Source organism: Ixodes scapularis, unplaced genomic scaffold (genome assembly GCF_016920785.2).
Source record: "Ixodes scapularis isolate PalLabHiFi unplaced genomic scaffold, ASM1692078v2 PGA_scaffold4__175_contigs__length_147842914, whole genome shotgun sequence".
In the NCBI taxonomy this organism is placed as follows: domain Eukaryota; kingdom Metazoa; phylum Arthropoda; class Arachnida; order Ixodida; family Ixodidae; genus Ixodes; species Ixodes scapularis.
Genome location: NW_024609879.1, coordinates 43,045,236 through 43,066,498, shown reverse-complemented (window position 1 = coordinate 43,066,498; position 21,263 = coordinate 43,045,236). Strand labels below are relative to the sequence as shown.

Genomic DNA, 21,263 nt, shown 5'->3' with positions numbered 1-21,263 from the left:
TGACATCTCCGAAACTTTGGATCACCTTAAAACTGATTGCAGTAAATATTATGAGCGCTATTTTGTTTTTGGTTGCGTTTTGGAGGTTTTCACGCATGTGTGCTCACACATGCCCCACAGTAATGCGTGCTGTGCTCCGGTGATCGGAAAGGGGTTTTATATTTTGGTTTCCCTCTTGCTATTGCCACAACGCTCATTTTCTTTCTCACCCACATCACCGTTGTGACGGCAGGCCATGGTTCCAATAATAAATCGTATAAACGCGAAATCGGACGTTCATAATTTGACGCAGCAGTAAACGTCTTATTCTCCTCCATTGATTGTTCATTTCTGCGGCGCTCTGGCGGGAGTACCTGTTTTGCCGGTTTACGCCAGAGATTGCATGACAGTCTTTTTCAACGTAAAGAAGTTCGCACAGAAAGGATCAGCAAAACCTTCGCACATTTTCTGTGGAATCTAGCTCAACGTTTCTCACCCAAAGTCAGCGTCGTGTCTCTGAAAGCTGCAATAGCCTTCCGCCGGAGTAGGCGATGTTCTTCCAGGAACCCCAGATACGCCACGCCGACCGAATTTCAGTGTTTGCGGGCAATGACAAATAATTTACAAGTGATATCAAATCGGTAAAGAAATGCACGAAAACTCTTACAAATGGTAAGTTGGAGCATTAAAAAAACCACTCATTGTAGGCATCGCAATTTTACGTCTTCAAGTACAATTTTAACACATGGGTATTGTTCTGTGATACATTATTTGGGGATGCGTTATACACTAATGAATGTCTGGTCAGCTGGCCTCGACAAGTTTAAAAAAATTATTCTCGCGATAAGATCAAAAAAATAAACGTCCAGCTTCGCACAAGGAAAAACACATCTCTGTTGTTGAAAGACAGTAACCTTTAAAGGGCCCCTGAAAAGAAAAAAAAAGTTTTTTTTTAAACAGTCTGGTTGGAACACCCGTGTCAAAAAATGAATTTTACGCAAAAAAAAAAAAATTTAGAGCAATATTGACGGCGAGAGATTTATGTGAAGTTTTGCGCGCAAATTCCATGGTCATTCAGCTCGGCTTCTCATTGGTAGCGATGGTCATTCAACTCAGCTTCTCATTGGCCAATAGAATGAGTGACAGCTTAGATGTTGGTTTAAAAATCTTCGTGATTTTTTTAAATCGCCTTTTGAATTACATATTTTTAGGTTTAAGAAACAATCCATCGAATGAATGTCGCAATTGTTTACAAACGTTTTACAAAATCGTAACTTCCGTTCGGATACCACAACAAAACAACAAACAAAAGCTTCGCCATTTTGTTTTCTGTCGTGGTCGCCGTCTTCGCGTTTCGCGTTCTGAAGAGGGCTTGTTGCTTGTGTTAGTTAGTCAGTCATAGTAAGTACTTAGGAAGTGGCGCGGGGTGACAGGTTTCTGTTTTTCTGCTCTTTGCGCGATTCGTGTGTCCCGTTTACCTCATCTTTTGTTTGTTTTCTAGCGCGCGCCAGTGCCAATGTTTGTTTAGATGTCGGTTCCCGTGGTTCCCGTAAAGAGTTTAGTGAGGCACGCGGCACCACACTCAACGTTTAATAAAAAAAAAAAAATCAGTTACCACTGCGTGTCCTCGCGGCGGCTTGAAGGATCGTGCGGCTCGAACGAACTCGTCGAGGCACCCGCTACGCCGCGGCGAAGCGGGTGCCTCGCGGTGATCGGAGCGGACGCCTTCCGGCTGGCGAGGCGTGTCCTCGTACGGACGAAGGCCCAGCTGCTGGCAGCGTTGAAGCAACCGACGCTTCAGGTCGGGGTCCACCGGGACGACTATGTACTGTGTGTACGACCACGGTGACCACGGTACGTGCACGATACGACGCGGTATGTCGTTCGACCGGCAGACAGCCGGCCAGGGGCTGTGTTCCAAATCTCCAAATGGATCCGAGTTTCTCCGGCGGATCGTATCACGTGACAGCACAGATTGAAAAACGTGAAAAACGCTGTACGCGGGTAGGATTTAGAACGCCAAGAGTACAAAACCCTCACCCTGGGGTAAGATCGAGTCAATTTTGGAACACGGCCAGGAAGTAGCAATGGCTCTCGTGCGGGGCGCAGCCAAGCCAGGAAAGCAGCCAAGCCGATCCACTACGAAGAGGCGGGGACTACCTCTCCTCCACGCGCCCGAGATGCCGAGAGAGAGAAAAGTGGAAAGGAGGTGACTGCCGACTAAATTGCGTCTGGCGCAGTCAATATTGCTCTAAAAAAAATTTTTTTTCGCGTAAAATTTATTTTTTGACACGCGTGTCTCAACCAGACTGTTTTTGAAAAACTTTTTTCTTCTTTTCAGGGGCCCTTTAAGCTCCGTATCGTCAAAACATCATCACCCATAGCGCTTGTATCTATTTAGAAGACGGTTTACACATAAAGCACATTTGTAGTACAGATATATTAGAATCTAATTACAAAACGAAACCAACACGGCTTTTTTTTTTACTCGGCTTGATTCATAGCGGCTTAAAGCAATCTTGGTTTGGTCTTTACACTCTAATATAAGTGCAGAGCACATCCTACAGCTTCTCTGCTGCGCTCCACACTTGAAGCCTTTGACTTTGGTGGTGGCTTCGCTGCATTGCCCACGTCCTTATTTGTACTTTTCTAACTTTGTCTCAACATTTTACATGGTTCATTTCTGCAATTATCTCTAATCACTTGTCTTCTGGATGCCTTTTTTTCGTTTGACATTTCTTTCGTAGCAATAATGGGTGGATCCTTATGTAATCCTGCCACCATTGAAAAAGCGATCGCAAGTTTGAATGCCCAACATCTATACGTACGTAAACAATTTTGAAGCGTTTCTTTTTTTTTCTAAGGAAGGCTATTCAGTAACCTTGTATTCCTAACTGACGTCGCTCAATGGTGCCACATTTCAGATTGTATACGGCGCCAGCGAAACCAGTCCGGTCATCACTTGCACAAATCCCGGTGAACCAACAGATCGCTGGATTCGAACGCTTGGAACGCCGCTGGATAACGTTGAGGTCGGTAGGCACCGGTTGCTGGTCACTTTCTTTAAGCTAAGGATTAGCTGATGCCTTTCGATCAGATCTCTACCTAAGCTTTCAACATCTCCATAAATTTACGCGCTGGAGTCTGGTTGAAAGAGAAAGCTCATAAAAACAAAAGGTTCGGCCTCTCGTACAACAGATCAAACAAATGGCTGAGTTCGGCAAGGTGCAGGAAAATTACAGTGTCCCGCCAATATTTTCGTGAAGGTGTCTCTTGGTTGAAGAACATCTGAGTAGGTTTGTACGCGAACTCCACATCTAGCAAAATGTATATTGCACCTGCGAAAAAATGAGCACACTATACTGAAAATAATGAAGACGGAAAACTACCAGGCTGCGCAGAAACAAAATGAAAGTGGTAGCAAGGAAACTTGTATACTGAAAGGAACTGTTTATGTTGTCGAGTTTTCTTTCCATTGTTTCATGAACCTTAACCATCCTCGATATGCGTTTCAGTTTAGGTAAAAACGGTACATCGAAAACGGGAGGGAAGAACGTGCGGGACGGTCTTTTCCGAAAATGGCTAGAGCGGGAAGCAAGAGAATGGGGAGAAGATGTACAAATGCGCACAAACGTAATAAAAAAAAAAGGTACAATGTACTCTTTCCCAGCTCCCGAACAGTTATACTCTGGGACCTCTTCCCTCGCTGCTGGTACGTGTGGCTCCGTCCAGCTTCTTCCCGCATTTGGTCGACACAAATGAAAAATGCACTTTGAGGCATTCGGGGAAAAAGATGAGGCGGGTCGTCACTGCTGGCAGGCTACATATAGGCTCCGTAGTTTTTTGGTAAATTCTGTGCGGAAATGTTTTAGTCAGTGCTTTGTTTTTTTGCGTCTGTGGTCAAGCGAAGTGGACATTCACTTTCTGGACGTTAAAAATCGCTAAAGTAAGCGACTTTTCTTGAGAGTTTCTGCCTTTTTCTCGGAGCACGCTTTGTGTACGGCTAAGCCTAACACCAGTCAGGCCTAACAGCTAGATCGGCATGGAAGCCGACGGCTCGTTGCATGCGTCGGAGACTTCGGCGGCACAAGAAGATACCACCGGCGATTCTAGGTATTCCCTGTGTCGAGCTGTAATTTTTAGAGAAGATGTCTCCAAAAAGGATTTCTACGCGAAGGGATCTGGATGGACAACGGCGCTCCTGAATGCGTTACGCAAGAAGCAAGAAGCCTCTAGAACTCTCCAGAGCGCTGCTAAGTCTCACGATTGGCTCCAAGAAGCAAATAGGCCTCGCTCGACTCCGAAGCCAATGCCGACTATATTGCCGAAGGACAACATGAAGGTAGTTCTCCGACTCAGGGGAGCATTGAGTTTGCGAACGTTGAATCGAATAGTCCTCCGACAAAGTGTTTTCAAGGCGGCGGAAATAGACGACAGCGCATTAATCCGAACCGACACCTTTGGGTACAACAAGCAGCAGAACACCCTGATCTTCAGCACGCCCGACAAAACTCGAGCGGGAAAACTCAATTCTGTTCAAGGCATTGAAGTTGACGTTCGCCAGTAGCCCGTAGTAACGTACGTGATAGCACCAGACGATACCGTCCAGGCAGTTATCCTTGGCATTCCTGGGGAAGACACGGATGACATAATCACTACGAGCTTGAACTTGGTACACCCCGGCAATTCAAGGATCGTAGAAGAGAGGATAATGGGTCAGTTAAGCTAGGTTATCATCCTGTTTCAGGGTCGCCACGTTCTATTCTGGGTATAATAATAGCTGTGGGGAGAGGCGATGATTTCTCCACAAGAAGAAACGGGATTACTGCGTGAACTGCGGTAACCTAGGACACCCTGGTGATGTCTGCCAAGAACAAACCCAACGAAATGTCATAATTGCGGTACGCACCACCCCGAACAAGGCCATGCATGTGTGCCCATCTGTGGAATCTGTGGCAAGTGTCACCCAACGGGAGCAAGGCAGTGCAAGAAAATATTTCGCACTCCACCCAATACGAAACACTTCGCACCACCAAACACCACCAATGTCGAAAGCCCAGCCCTGCGGAGCTCCGAGTTCCCACCACTTGAGACGTCTAGAGCGAGATCAAGATCGAGGGGACGATCCATGTCACGGAGCAGAACTCCACGTCGAGTAGCCAGGCCCAGCAGGTCGAGGTCAAGATCAAAGGCCACACACAGCGTGGGGTGGAGCGAGGTGGTAGCTGCTCACCCCAAAACTGAGCCAACCTCACGCACGGCAGACAAGACCTCCTCCAAGCTCGCAGAGTTGAAGGCTATAATGGAGAACTTCAGGACACAGTAGCACGACTTCTGCTACAAACTGCAGATTCGGAAAGACAAATGAAGGAGGCCGAAGTTCGGTATAACGCAGTACAACAGCAACTCGACTTGCAGAGAAAGGAAGCAGGACCAACTCCCAAGAGGAGAGCTGTCCGCCGGAACATGACGCTGCTCACTTCTACTCCCTCAGGCACAACCATGGAGCATGAAGGAGTAGCCATGCAACAGGACACAACCAATCAAAAACATAGGCACACGCATAGACCAGGTGGAAGGCGAGATGCGCGAAGTAAAGCAGTACTTGAAGACCATCCTGGACAGACTCCCACAACCCAACAATGGCGAAAACAAGTAAAGGTTGCATTGTGTGGCAGTGGAACTGTCGAAGCTTGGCTCCGAAGAGGGGACACCTTGACCAGTACCTACAGTCCCTAGCACCAGAACGCAGACCAGACATTTTAGCCATACAAGAAACGTGGAAGGCCATCACCATTCCGAGATACAAAGTCTTTAATCACACCAACTCATCAGAGGTCGTACGAGTCACCACGCTGGTGCGATGCAACCTACCAGCTCAACTTCATCCAAGAGGCATCAATATCATCGAACACAAACACTCATCGAAATCTTGGCGGGCAAGAAGAATAGCCATCGCAGCACGTTCATCCTCAATGGATACAGGCCTCCGAAGACACGACACTCGGTTCACCAGCTCCTGCGCGGCGCCATAGACGTGTCTAAGGTAAAGGCTCTGCTTATCGTTGGCGACTTTAACGCACCACACGTCATGGTGCTATCCGCAAGATTGTGCCAAGGGTCAGCAGCATTGGCAGGACATAGCCACCCAGGGACCGGACCTACTTACAGACCCGACTCAGCCAACACTGAAAGCCACGGGCGAACGCAGAGACAAATAACCAGACACCACACTCGGTCACTGCTTGGAAGAAGAATGACACAATACCCTACAAACTCTGCGCAGTGACCGCTACATCATCAACATCCTCCTGAGACGCGGCCCCACGAAGCCCGAGGGAAGGCCTTTGCGAGTAGTCGAGTGGGACACTTTCAGGAAGGAGCTAGACGAAATGGACCGAAACGAAGAGACCAAGGCCCTGGACCAGTGTACTGCAGGCATCGCAGAAGTTGAAGGCTCAGCCAAGCGAAACATTACCGAGGATGTAAATCTGAACGCGGCTAACAGTCAGCTCCAGCACCTAGGGGAAAAGAAGACGAACCTTAAAGCAGGATTATGGCGATGGAAACGAAATTATCGGCTACGCAAACGAATCGCAACATTGTACAATTCATATTAGACAAAAAAAAAGAACACAACGCAAAGTCTCAAACATAGCTGTAATATATTGACAGAATATTGTGGTTTTTATCGGGTTCCCGAACGCAAAAGAGTGGTAAAACATTGACTAATAGCATACCGGTACTCTTCAAACTCAAACAAAAGGGGGAAGAAGAAAGATCTCTTAATTTACGTCGGTGAGGTCCTGATACACATCACAAAAGAAAGGCTGCGGGATGGTGGCTCATTAGGGGAAAGACCATCGAGAGTCACAGCACCAATCTCACAGCTCAGCAGTGGAAGAAACCTGCAATGAGCTCGAAAGAGCTCCCAACACTCCGAAGACGTGGAACGTTCTTTGACATCTCCTCGACCTCAGACAAAGCCGAACCAAAGTTCACAATCAGATGGAGTGTATCCTGAACTCCTTCAAGAATGATGGAAAAGAGCTTCTCCAAGCAGTACAGAACAAGTATATTGGACGAGCTCCGCCAACACCTCCGACGGAATACACGGGCCAGCCAAACCCTACGCTAGACGAAGAGTTCCGACCCTTCGAAGTCATGGCTGCGATCCGAGAGCTCAAGACCCGCTCCACCCCAGGACCTGATGAAGTCTCCAACAAACTACTGCGCCACCTGGACGACAGAGAGATTGACCGGCTAACATCATACCTCAACGTCTGCTGGCGGAAAGGAAAAATCCCGGAATATTAGAAAACTGCGCAGATGGTGTTTATACCCAAGCCTGGGAAAAAAACTACAACTGGACGCCCTGCGCAATATTTTGTTCACATCCTCTCTCGGGAAAGTCTTGAAGCATGCCGTACTCAATCGCCTTAACAGGCACGCAGAAGCTAACAGAGTCTTCGCGGACACCATGGTCCGGTTCAGACCTAAACTCTCGGTGCAAGACGTGATGCTACGACTGCATCATGAGATCGTGTCACAGAAATATGCACCCAAGAAGGACACCAGAGCCATCCTCGAACCGAACATCTCGAAAGCCTTCGATAATGTCAGCCACGCGGCCATCCTCCGTGGACTAAACTCCATTATTGTGAGCGAGCGAATCTTCAAATGCATACAGAGCTTCCTATGAAGCAGGTAGGTACAGGTCTTGACCGGCGGGTTCCAATCTGACCTGCAAACTCTGGGCGGAATTGGCGCACCGTAGGAGCCAGTGCTCTATTCGTTTCTCTTAAATATCGCTATGGAGTATTTACCGACAAAACTAAAGGTATCTCCAACCTTCACCACAGCATCTACGCAGGTGATGTCACTCTGTGGAAGACAGGAGGGAGCAACGGCGCCATCCAAGACTCGCTGTGAGAAGCTATACGCATCGTAGAAGCCTACACTAAGGAGCGCGCTCTAGCCTGCTCTCAGGAAAAGACGGAGTTGATACTCATGGCCGGCACCATGGCAAAAACTCCTTTAAGCGTCATACTGCAGGTTGGAGGCAAAGACGTCCCTCGAGTCCAGCGAACTCAAATACTCGGTCTGCAGTTGCAAGAAGATGGCAAGAGCACATACAGCATCATAGTCCTTCGTAAGAACGCACAGCAAGTAGGAAGATTCATTGCAAGAATCGCCGCAAAACGGTATGGGATGAATGAGCGGAATGTCATTCGCCTTATCAAAATTCAAAACATTCGTGATTAGCAGGATTGCCTACATCGCACCCTTCCTGGACTTGACACTCACGGAAAAGGATGCCATCAATCGCATCATCCGCTGCGTATACAGGAAAGCGCTTCATCTACCAACTTCAACAGAGACTTCGCGACTCGAGAAGCTTGGGCTCGGAGATCATTGAGACACAGAGGATAGCCCACTACGAGAGGTTATCTCTGACCACAGTGGGGAGAACCATCCCCACATCTTTGGGCATCAAATACCCCCCAACAGGGCACAGAACGCGAGGCTGGCTTCCAAAAGAGCTACACGAGCAGCTACAGATTGCTCCTCTACCTCGTCACATGCATCCAGTGGGCGAGGCAGGCAGACGCATGGCCAGAGTCAAGGCTCTGCAACACTTTACAGCAAGGCTACGACGGCTCTGAGGTGTCCTACGTCGACGCAGCCTCACCTGACAGAGGTGGAATGACCCTTGCAGTTACGTATCAGTCCCGCCAAATCCTCACGGCAGGCAGCATGCATAAAAGTAACAGTGCAGAGGCAGAGGAAGCAGCCATCACCTTGGCCCTCACCCTCAGCACAACGAAAGTCATCGTCAGTGACTCCCAGATGGCCATCCGGCAGTACATGCGTGGCCACATCTCTGACAAAGCCCTCAGGATCGCCACTGACAATCGCCTGATCGACCACCCAGTCCGCTTCCTGTGGTCTCCAGCCCTTGCGATACTCCCAGGCAACGAGAGTGTTCTCAGTGCAGCCCGCGCTCTCACACACCGGGCTAGCACACCAAGTGAGCACTCGACCTTCGCCTTGTGGAGCAACGACAACCTCTGCACCTTTAAGGGGGTGCTGGACCACTACCGAGCAGAACACTGAGCCTACCCAGAGGCTCACAGCACTCTCAACAAAGAAGAATCCACCATCCTCCGTCAAGTCCAGAGGGAGACCTTCCTCAACCCGGCGGAGTTATACTCGCGGTATCCAGATACCTATGACCCGTCTTGCATGAACTGTGGCGAGATCGCCACGCTCCCTGGGGGTGCCCGGACTCCATCAAGACTCCGTCAAGCAAGCCAGGCAACCAGGCGCATGAGAATCCTTCCTGCAGGATCCTGACCCCAAGACTCAAAAGATTCTAGTACAGCTAGCTGGTCTCGGACGCCGCTGGGAAAATCGCATCTCGTCTGTTGGCCGAGGGAATCGCTTCGTCACACTCTTTTCCAAAGAGAGACTCGCGTGACGGGGAGATCTAGCAGTTTTGGAATCAATAAAGTCTACATTACCTCAGACATACCTTCACGTTTTTGTCCTTTTCTAACTGCCGTTGACGGAATTCGGCCAAGTGGCATTCAAAAACAGACAAAAAAAAAAAAAAAACCTGGAGGGGCGCTGAAAACAGCTTGATTTCTATATTATCTTTTGATGTCCTCTTCGTTTTCGCATATATTGACATATTTTCCGACATCCGATTTCTTTTTCCTTAGTGCGCAAAAGAGTTGTTGTAAAAAAAAATGCACTGCTACATTAAAGGTCTTTTTGTTAACATTTATATCCGAATTACTTGAAAAACAATTTTAAGTAATATATACTTACCAAAATAAAAATACATTTACAATTCACCGTATTTCTTATAGTTACTGTAAGTTGAGTGGAATAATACTTAAAGCTGGTTTTCAAAATATTGCCAAGTAACACAGAAACTATACGACGTCTTTCATCCTCTGCAGGTAAAAGTTGTGGACGCTGAAGGCAGGATGGTTCCCTGGAACATGAGGGGTGAGCTGTGCACTCGAAGTCCTTATGTCTTCAACGGATACCTCAACAATGAGGCCATGACGAAGGACGCTATCCGAGACAACTGGTACTACACAGGGTAAGGCAGGCAGTAACGTCAGTTGCAGTGCCACAGCTTTAATGAAACTTTCCACACTGTGACAGCGAAATTACGAGTACAGTAATCTGCGTGGTGTGGCGTGCTGGGTGCCTATAAACAATTCTGAGAAGACAAAGCTAGGCAAAGTTACTGAAACAAAAAAAAAAAAAACGTGCAATACTTTCTGAAAAAAAGAAGGTTCATAAATGCACTACCTGATGTGGGACAGCGCTAGGACATTTCGCTTCTGAAGCACTCTTTGTTTGTAATTGCAAACTTTAATTTAGGTAAAAATAAAGTATCCACAAAAACAGTCCTCCAAACGAACTCTCTCATTGTGAGAATTCTAACCGCAAGTAATATTTGTGATGTATAGTCAAATATTTATTTACACCAGTACAAATATGTACACTACTTGTTTTGGTTTTCGCAGCGAGCAGGTTAGAATTTGTTTGTATACAAAGAGGGTTAAAGCCTACTGGAATATAATACAAAAAGCCCAGACTGATTTCTAGATGAGTCGGAGAACCTGAACACAAAAAAGTGTTCTCGTTGCACGAAAGAATTTGTTTTAATATTGTCTTGTACGTGTGCCCATCAATATGTTAAAATTACCAAGTATTTCCAAAATTACCAATTACCAAACGCGGCTCTGAGTATAATATTTTGATGACGTAAACACGCAAACTTCGAAATAAATTGATATTGTGCAACGTTGCGCGCTTATTTAAGTGGACGTTTTCACAGATACATTAAATACCCTTAACTGTTGTTGTTCCACTCACTCGAATTTTCCAGGACAACGCAAAAACAGTAAGCTTCCCTGTACCTTTGTGACATATCTTTAATAATTTTGGTTACATATATAGTTTCCCTACATATATAGTTACATATATAGTTTCATATATAGTCTTCCAATCCTTAATAACCAGAAAATGTTTGTTTGCAATCGCGTTCCACGGATGTATCCGAAATTAAATTATAAGTTTCTCCTTCACCGAATGAATGTAAATTTCGAAGTATAAAATAATAACGATTCGCATTTAACTGTTTCTTTGTTCATATCCTCCACTCTTTAAAATTTCATAAATTAGTTCTAGACCCGCCCCTCTTTAGACGCGTTGTTCCAGTCCAATTCCTGCAGCATCCTTAGTCCTACAGTCTAGTGTTTCTACACTACCGTTCTCTACTGTCATAAATTTCTACACTACTGTTCGCTACTTTCGGCTGCAGTTTCAGAAATAATTGTTTTAGGTGCAGTGAATCCCCAAGTAGAAATCAATCAATCAAATCCAGTTTTTTCCAGAAACTCTGGTGGGAACGCCCATACAAAGAGCTGTTGAAAACAGCTTGACTATGTATCGGATCCCTTTAGATAAATGAAGATATGGTGATACCTTTGCATGAAACACTATGCTGCGGCGGCTAAGATTGGTGATCCCCCATTCCAGCGCGTCTTGTTTGTATTCCCTTCTTTCGGCCCCCAGGGCGCTATCGAATGCGATTCACTTTCTTCACGTATAGGACGGAACACCTGACGCTTAAGAAATCCTTGCCAATTTCTTTTAATATTAAAACTCCCACAAAGCAAGTCCTGGGTACATGGAGATGATGCCTTTATCGTAAAATTATGTAATAAGTATGCTTTCAGCACAATACTTTATGACACAAAATTCCACTATTTGGAAACGTGGCTCTATTTCGGGGACGATATCTCGACAATATCTGAAAATATGAAACACCCAAAATGAGCCTGGCAATGCAAATATTACGGCCTGAAATTGTTTTCCCAGAGAAACATTTCTCTTCATTTTTTTAAGTATAGATATTCTAGCTCCTTTCTTAAAAGAAAATTCCGGCAGGAGTCTAGTGTTCCTTTAGAGATGTTTAAGAGTGAGAGAAATTTTGGATTTTTTTCATATATTTTTTACGTATGATGACAAACGTTGACTAATAAAGCAATTGGCAGGGAAACCTGGCTTTGAGAATTTAGAAAATTGTAGAGTTAATAAAAAATTATTGCCGTGTTAAAATTTTATTTTCGATGTGACAACTTGTTCGCAGGGACGAAGTAACAATGAGCGAGGACGGTCGGATCACATTTGTGGGCCGCATCAAGGAGATGATTAACTTCAAGGGATTTAAAGTGGCGCCACTGGAAATAGAGAACATTCTGAACACGCACCCAGACGTGGAGGAGGCTCAGGTATGTTTCCCGAAGTATGAGGCGGTGCGATCCGTGCACGAGTACATACTCAACTTGCTGCGGGTCATGGACTTGTGTCGTTCTGTCGAAGAAAGCCCGTAACATATACACGTTCATTTTAAAACCACAGAGCAATAACCTCTTTGAAACTATGTATTTATCTCGGCAGAACGCATTGTAGTGAATACATATTTACGCTCACCAAACTTCGTCAGAATTACCACAATGTACTCATGTACCACAATGTACCACAATATACTCAGCAACTTAAGAGGGATGTACGTGGTGACAGATAAGTTGCAAAACAATGTTCAGTCGTGGTTGCTTTTCAATTGGTTAAATAATATATGCATTTATTTATAAAAAAATCTCAATAGGCTAGCGCAACCGGTAGACGTCGGCGGTCACCTTTCTCCTTCCAACCCAACTTCTTCACCTTTAATTAAAAAATTTTCATAATAAAAACGCGCTTGCTGACCATTTTTGTTCAATCAGTTCTGAAACCCTTGTAAGTTCTAAAGTATTTTACGTAAACTAATCATTCAGTTGAAAGTTATGCCATGGCTCAGTTACCTCTTTCTTCGCCTTGTCGTTTTTTGTTCCGACGTACACTGTAAGAAAACAAAAGGAAAGAATGTATCAAGGACGCTTATTTTTCGCCTGTACTGACGCGCACCTAAACAGACATTGGAAGAAGGAAGAAGCAGGCTTTTTGTTTTCCTTCTTTCGGCTGGTGGAAGGAAACTTCCGCCCTTCCATCTCGTTCTTCTTCGATTTCGTGTTTCGGGAACGTCGCATGCGTTATTCTTTAAAACTCCTTAGTTAATTAAGCGTCAGTATTTAGGCCGCCTGTACGCTAGTATATCAGTCTAGACGCGCAGAACCCCTTGGTTTCATTAACTTTTAAAGTGCCAATTTTGTCGCCCGATCAAATAAAGTGATTAGTTACAGCGAAGTTCCGGAGCAGCGTAGCCGGGGTCCCTGTCGTTTCGTCGAAACTCGTTCCGTGGAGTTACGTTTCGTCAACTTTTCATGGACACGCGTTTATGGACGTACCTTTCGCCGACGCTAACGTCTATGGACAGTCGCTGTGGGAATCGCAGTCCGCAGGGACATTTCGTCGCGCATGTATAAGTGAGGAGCCGGCTAACCCATCGGGACCCCCGTTAGCTCCAATTTTCGGCGACAGTCTGCGTTCGCTAATTAAAACAATAAAATGTAAACCCCCCTGACATAACCATACTTGCCTCTTCGCGGCGACAGTCTGATGCTGCTTTTCACAGAAGGAAATCTAATCTTTGTAGTTGATGACGCGATTGGTCGATAGAACAATTTATTCATGAAACATCGCGTGTCGATGAAATTATATGTCAATGATTCGTCGTTTCATAAACTGATTACCCCCGTTGCAGCAGTTTTAAGTGCACTGGATTAAGATGGCTGTACCGGCAACGAAGTCATGGTTACATTGCGTCCAGGACAGAGAGGCTTTGCAGAGGAATGGCTGCGTAACGTCTGAGCTACGTTCGGTTATGTTTCCTGTTACACCCTGTCAACCGACGATGAACGTCTCTGTGTACTCTTGAGTGTCCCCATACTGCCATGGCAGTGTTGTACGTTGTGAATGAAGGCTGGAATGGTCGCCGATGTCACCATGTGTCTCTCGTACCAGTGGTGTAACAGCAAGATTATATGACATATAGTCGCAGGTTAACAATCATCTTTGGAATAAAGAGTCTGAAAAGACCACTTGAGCGATTACAGTCAAATTGGTCGACCTACAGATAGTCATGATAAAACGGTGCTTTAAACCATAGCTCCTAAATTATAGTGGCAATGTAACTCTAATCTCCAATGACCGGTTTTCCTCTCCACGAAAGCAATTGCACTCTCGTGGAATGGATGGACAGTCTTAGATATGACGGAAAGGCAGCATATTTCTAATCTTAGATGGTTAACATATACGGATATTTACAGTCTGGAATATTAAGATTAAAATAAAACTAACAAAAAGACCGATGATAAGATAAAATATAAAGTTTATTTGTGTTATATCCGGAGATTATTTAGTTGACAGTCATGTTGTGATCAAGAAAAAATAAATAAAACTCCTGTTACATCATATTAGTAATAAAAGAAAATGGTGGGCTAGTTGGCATAAAGTCCTCTTATCAATGCCCTAATTCATAAGCCGTGAACGTATAAGACTAACAGATTTTAACGCGCTGACCATCGGTAAGGAACTATGCACTTGGGAACATCGAGGGCTCGCCGTTCATCAATGCCGGACGGTGTATTCGCCAGAAATAATCGGCGCTACGGTCAGTCAATATAATGTTATTTTATTTCTGCCTTCCACGTATATCCGGGTACATAATAGTCGCTTATTTACTACAGTTGATGCCACTATTCCTTTGTTTTTTAAGCTTGCCGCGTCGAGCTAAACGCACACAACACGCGACACAAATCGCGGCTTTGTCCAACGGCCTTGTCTGCATTCATGTAGGTCGAAAGGCGATTTTTCTACATGAATTATCGCTTCCAGCTGAGTTAGAAGAAATCAAGATATTAGTAAAATATCGCTTGCTTTGATGATTATCGAGAATAGTTTTACCTTTGAAATGACTAGTAAAAGGCGCAGCGTATATAGCGATAAGGATAATGCACGTTTAGGTTGAGGTCCCTATGTGCTGTGTTTGTGTGCTGATGGGCTCAATATGCTCTCCTTAGGGTATTGTATGAACTATCACGCTTATGTATGTGTGTATAACAAAGGTGACTGAATCGCAAGAGCTGCGCGAGTGAAAGATCGTCTTTGTTGCGTATGAATTTAAGACTCCTCAATAAAACATGTTAGCATATCTCCTTCTCTCTTACTATATCTCCTTCTCCTTCTCTTCCTTGTCGTCGTATGTTAATACCTTAGCCTCAGATTGTCACTAAAATATTTGATATACACCAGCTTAATTGCTCCCTTACGTTCTGTCATTACCATATCTTCTCCCTAGCCCTCTCTCGTGTACACTTTTTATTTAAATGTTTTGCTATTCTACACTCGCTCGTCAAAGGTAGCGTTTCAAGATCGCTCTAATATAGCAGGAGGTATTCTTCAAATGGTGTGATTACTTTCCTTATCGTCTCTTTGTGCCATTGGGTACCCAGCGCAACTTAGTCTAGCTATTTGCATTTACTCTACGTGAACCTGCCATCTGGGGGCGAGTGATTTAAATTTCGTTCACGCTTCGCGTTCTGGTTACCGTGCAATGAGCGAAGTAGGCTGGGTTATATTTACCTCTTTTTATTGCATTAATTTTCCTCGAATGTGCGTATATATATAGCAAATGTGAGACGTGGGAGCTAGTCGGGGGCAAGTGATTGATCTTCGGTTTTCTATATTTACAACCGCAGTGTTTAAAGCGAAAAATAATCTTCTGAGTCGCATTGTTTTAAAAACGTTTTCTTACCTGCGGGGGAAGTCCGCTTTGGCTGTTGGCGACTTCACAAAGATCGACGCCAACTCGTGGCTACATTAAAAAGCCTTGGCGGCGTGTGTGCGCGCCAGTCTTCTAGAGCGAATCAGATATTCACAGCACCAGGCGGTCTGAAGTCGAAATCAAAAGCGCGTTGTGAAAACCGCCCATACTTAAAAGTCGTGAAAAGCTCATTTTATGATTCAAAGTGCTGCTCCTTTCACTCCGAAAGCAGTAGCTTGTTTTAATTAATGTGCCTCAAGCGCCTGACTGCTTCCATCGTCATAGCTGCTTGGAGGCACCGCAAAGGCTCCAGTAGCGCGAAATATTTGCTGGTCCGAAAAGCATCCAAACTGTTTGCTGTAAAATCGTGGAAGAGATCCGTCTTCAGACTGACAATACACGTAGCACCATTGTTAAGTTTCATTGAGCTTGAATCCCCCCTTTGAAGGCGCCCTATTGAGAGGCATACGAGAAATTAATTTTTCTCCCCCGATGTTAGAGACAAAAGTTTCTTCCCTTCGCAGGAAACGTTGGTCACAAGAGCGTTCTTCATTTAAGAAGAAGTCTCAACTCTGTTTCCTAAGAGTGTAGCCGAATACCGTCATTTTCTACATTTTGCCCTTTTTAAGAATTTTCTCCTCTTCGTTGGAATAACGTAAAACAAGGAAGGGATTGAGTCTCGTTTCCCTGGTTCTACTGCTATGTTCACACTGCAAACGGAACGTGTCGATCTTTCATAATGGAATAAAACGGCGCAAAGATACAAAAAGAAAGGGGCAAACCAGACAGGACAGATCTTTCATAATACGCAAATGTGGGCACAAGAAGCGTACTAATTTTGTTCAGACTATGCGCACAAAAATCACGTGCGCAATTGACTCAAAATTAGTGGACGAGGGTGCTTGATGGTGGTCAACTTTTGCGCGGTTAACGATAGAACCGACACGTATTGGCCTATGTCCGACAAGGTTGTCTTTGCTTCTGCCGGCCTCTGAATCGCTGGAGTCGTTGGAACCTTTGGCTCGCCATGGACATCTAGACTCGTTGGACCCCTTAACTCGCCTTGGATTTCTGGACCCACATTGGGTCTCCAGGTTTATGTTGAACGAGTCTCGGGGTCCAACCAGTAAATGCTCCATGGTCCAAGGAAGACTTGCCTGAACCACAGAGAATCAATGTACGCGTAATAAGATGTCCATTGCGGATCCTGTTTTCTCTCTGTTGTGCCATGTCATAACCTCCTGCGCAGTCTGTGTCACTCGGAACCGTGTCCCCGAGGCAGTCGTGTTTAGCCCTCGACTATTCATGCCTTGTCCTCTTATAACTCCCGTGTGCGTTATCTCAGTCTATGAGGAGCGTTTGCAATTTAATGGAGGACGACTTCCGCGGAGATAGGTCGCAAGTGCGCGTGCCCTGCGTTCTCGAGGGGCGAGGAGGAAAGCAGGTGGAAAGGCTGTGACGCTTGCCGACGATCAACGGTTTCGGCGGGCACCCCGTCCTATCTCGTATTGCAAATGTGGCCCTTAAACAACGTGACCAGGTTCGAGCACTTTGAAACTCCCAGTAATACAACTCTAGGGAGGCTAACGCCGGGGTTTTGAGCGCTATGCGTCGCCTGCTCTTGCACTAGAATGACTGTTCTACTGCGTTTAGAACTGCTTTATTGGGTCGTGTGTTATGAGGGAAGCATATTTTATACGATCTGCGAGGAGGTGTCAAAAGCGTTTATCATCTGTGAACGTCTCCGTCTTTCCTTTGGCCTTGCTCTTCGCCAGGAGAAAACCCAGCGCATGCCCAGCTGCGACCGATCGCCGCGGGAGGTGTCAGCCATTAAATTGCGGACGCTTTCCATTGTTTGTGAGAAACCCTCTCCCTCAACCTGGTCTGTCAATGCTGACCCAACGAAGGTGGCCCTCCGCCCTGAAGCACCAGCGGCGGCAAACAACTTTTAGGACGGCGCCCCCCCCCCCCCCCCCCCCCCCACCCTTGTATTTTTCTTCGTCAGGCAGGCACAGAGAAAAAAGGAGGTTATGTCCATCTGTCTGATTTCTCTTTTCTTAAAGGCACCTTTGAAGCTTCTTTTTTCTGCGTGAAACATGCTCGTCCGAGTGCAATAAAAACAACTAGGTTCTTCCTTCTTTGCTTGTTTTTAATATTTCTTGCAACCTATGACAAAGCAGTGATCTTGCTTGCTCTGAAGCAAGGGGACCCACGAAGCAGTTCCTGCTTGCGCAGCATTCTAGTACGACGCAATCCTAAAAAGCGGTGCCCTCCAGTTTGCTTTCTGTCGAAAAGCAGATGCTAGAATTAATTTCCATAAATGCAATAGTTGTAAATGTTAATTAGAGGCGTTCCATCTCGATTCGGTCTCCTACGGTCGCATCCACGTACAAATAACAACAGTAAGAATGGCTATTTTATATATGTGGAAGTTATCCCCATTTTAGTTTTATTTACTTTCTTTTTTATCAGTTTATTTAGTTCATTTAGACTATTGTGATTATATTCATATATATTATTGGCATATTTCGTCTTGTCTTCTTTTCCCTCGATGTTGCAGAATATTAGAAGAGACTGTGTGACTTTTTAAATTTTGAAATTGAGCATGATTTCGCCTTATTCAGTGCACTGCTTCCGCAACAACAGTTAACAAAATCAGCCTTGTGGCAGGCGCTCAGGTCATTCCTTCTATATACCCCGGTTTCACCGCAGACTGGTTCCGCGCACAGAATCAGTTAATCTAAATAAATGACTTTGTTCCTGCCTGATATTCGTACTGGCCGGTAGTATCTCTGTTGCCATCGAAATTGGGTGTAATTAAAATAAATATTATGGTAAAAAGCACATTCTCTGTTGCCGGGTACACAGGACTGTGGCAGTTTTCGGTTAAGTGCCGCAATTTATAGAAATAACTTCCTTGTAAAGCCCTAGACCACCAGCTTCTTCAAGGCATATTGGAGATGGTAATTGAACAAACGGCAAACACTGCAGTTGAGAACACGTGGCACATTTTCATTGCAAGCAAGACAATGTAAGGAATTTATAAAGCGTGCCTTACTACTACCGGTGTCAGAAGATTGCGTCTGATTGATCAGTAATTGTGAAGGGAGCTGGGATCTCCGCGGACCCGTATTGACACGAGCTTTAATTATATGTGATTACTTGCTCTTTGTCGAAATTTCAAGTTTATATGTATGTATATATATATATATATATATATATATATATCGAACGTGATCCTTTTCAAAGCGCTTTTTACCTAATTTTGATCTTAAATAGAAATTTCTCCCAGATACCTTGAGAATGTACAAACTTTACTCATTTCAATGCACACACGTAAAATCTACTTTGGTACTTGCATAAAATGACATATACTGATTTAAATTTCGTCTTTTTTCTCTCTACTCCTCGCCAGGTGCTTGGAGTACCGGACGAAAGGACGGTAGAGAAGATTTGTGCGTGGATCAAACTGAAATCAGATAAAAGTTTAAGCCAAAAAGACATCACAGACTTCTGCGAGGAAAAAGAGGTATGTGAAATGTTCAAGATCCATAGCGGTCAAAATTAATTTAGGGGTCACAACGGAACAAGAAATAGATGAAAGTGAACATAAAGGAAAAGACCTCACGGTGGCACCATATAATCAGCCAGCTATAAGTGATTTGTTATTTAACATTTGTTTTTACATAAACAAACTAAGAAAATGTAACATGGCTAGTCACATAAATAGGATTAATACACACTTTAGAAAACATCTAGAAGTTATACAAATATTGACGGGAATTTAAAGAAGGGTGCGTAAAATAAGGTTATTACAAGAGGAAGGTATTCTTATACTGCTAGGAAACTGCTATTCACACGGCGATTTCTTCATTTGATACCAAATATTTTTTTCAAAGAGAGGTGCCTAGGTGGCACACTATTCTTGAAACAATATCGGCCCATCAATGCCATGAATTAGCTTCAATACTGGTCGAACGTTGAATTTCGCGAATGTGCAACTCGATCCAATGTTGGGCCACAATTAAGCCGATAATTAATGGAACGTTCGAGCATTATTCGCACTTACATTGGACCGTCATTTCACCAACACTAAAGACCACGTGGGGCCACTATTCAATCACTATTTAAGGAATCACTGGACAACAGTTGGTTTGGGTTGTACAACCCATATTCGCATCCAAGTTTAAACATTTGCTTATTCATCACTGCATCCCAAAATTATCCAGTGACTATTTTAATGTCGTTGTCCAATCTGAAACACGACCTCTTCTAAACTCGGCAGTCACATTTATAAGGCGAGTTACTGAACAAAAACAAAAATATGTATATATTTAAAATACAAAATACAGTGGACAACCTACATTTACGAGTAGCGAGTAGCAAAAACAATCATTAAGATTTCGCTGGTGTAAAACCGGTCTATAAAAAAAAACAAAGAAAGCAAAAAAAAAGAACTCTTAATTTTATCCTCTCCAGTGAGAGAGAGAGAGCAATCCTTACTTCCGTTGTTTTAGACTTGGACGACGATTGTGTCACATGAGGCTACAATCGTGATTCGCGCTCCTCTACCAAATAGAATTCAGTGTTATATTTTCTTTTCATCATTTGAGTATTTGTGCCACGCCCTACCATAAACACGGCTATAAACAAACACACCTCCCTAATTATAACTAGTTCAGCCTTGGCACTCTAGCAAAAATATATTTCTAATATCACACTTAGATAATATTTAGAAAGCAGGTAGCACTACACCTCTAGCAATAATTGACGTGAGTTACAGTGTTATCTGGACAATTTAATATTTACCAAAATTATATCTGACTATTTTATTGAGGCCTCAATATCAAGAAGATTAATACACGTTTAAGATTTTAACCACAAGAAGCTGATAAGTTTCAAACCTTTAGAATCGCTCAAGAACAGCGAAAATATAACTACCAGTTCAATGCGAAAGAACAAAAAAAGAAAGAAAAAAGGCAATTTTATAAAAAAATGTAAAGTTCTTTCTTTTTGTTCATTTTAATGTGAATTTAATTTAAAATATATTTCTTACCACAGCTCCCCGAGATAAAAGTTCCGGAATTCGTGCTGTTCGTAGACTCTTTCCCGAGGACTCACACAGGAAAAGTTCAGAAGAACAAGATGCGTGAGGAAAGCATCCGAATCTTCAACCTGTGAAGCGACTGTGCATAAAACAAAATAAAGATATCGAAAAATAAGGTATGCTTCTTTCACGTCCTTGACCTGAGTGTGGAATAATACTCAGTCGAGAGGAAGCCGAGTCTTCTGAATACAAAAGGTGTAAATGACTGCGGTCTCTGCACTATCAAACATAGAAAAAAATTCAAAAGTATACTTAAAGGTCATCGGAATGTTTAAAAAAATCAGTTAAGATTTCCGCAACTTCTCTGCTATCGTTAGGTTCGATGCAATTGCGCGCAATAGCAACCCCGGTGCTCTTCACATATTTAATTGCACATCTCGAACT

At 44.3% G+C, this 21,263-nt stretch overlaps 1 protein-coding gene across 1 annotated transcript in view; it reads left to right on the top strand.

The window, feature by feature from the left end:
• Window positions 1-20,953, top strand: part of LOC8024319 (putative acyl-CoA synthetase YngI) — an 85,819-nt gene extending 64,866 nt beyond the window's left edge. Inside the window, exons 11-16 of the mRNA XM_040214673.1 lie at window positions 2,727-2,803; window positions 2,904-3,011; window positions 9,948-10,093; window positions 12,158-12,299; window positions 19,188-19,301; window positions 20,834-20,953. Coding sequence (XP_040070607.1) covers window positions 2,727-2,803; window positions 2,904-3,011; window positions 9,948-10,093; window positions 12,158-12,299; window positions 19,188-19,301; window positions 20,834-20,953 — 707 coding nt within the window. The remainder of the gene's footprint in view (window positions 1-2,726; window positions 2,804-2,903; window positions 3,012-9,947; window positions 10,094-12,157; window positions 12,300-19,187; window positions 19,302-20,833) is intronic.
• Window positions 20,954-21,263: the final 310 nt, after the last annotated feature.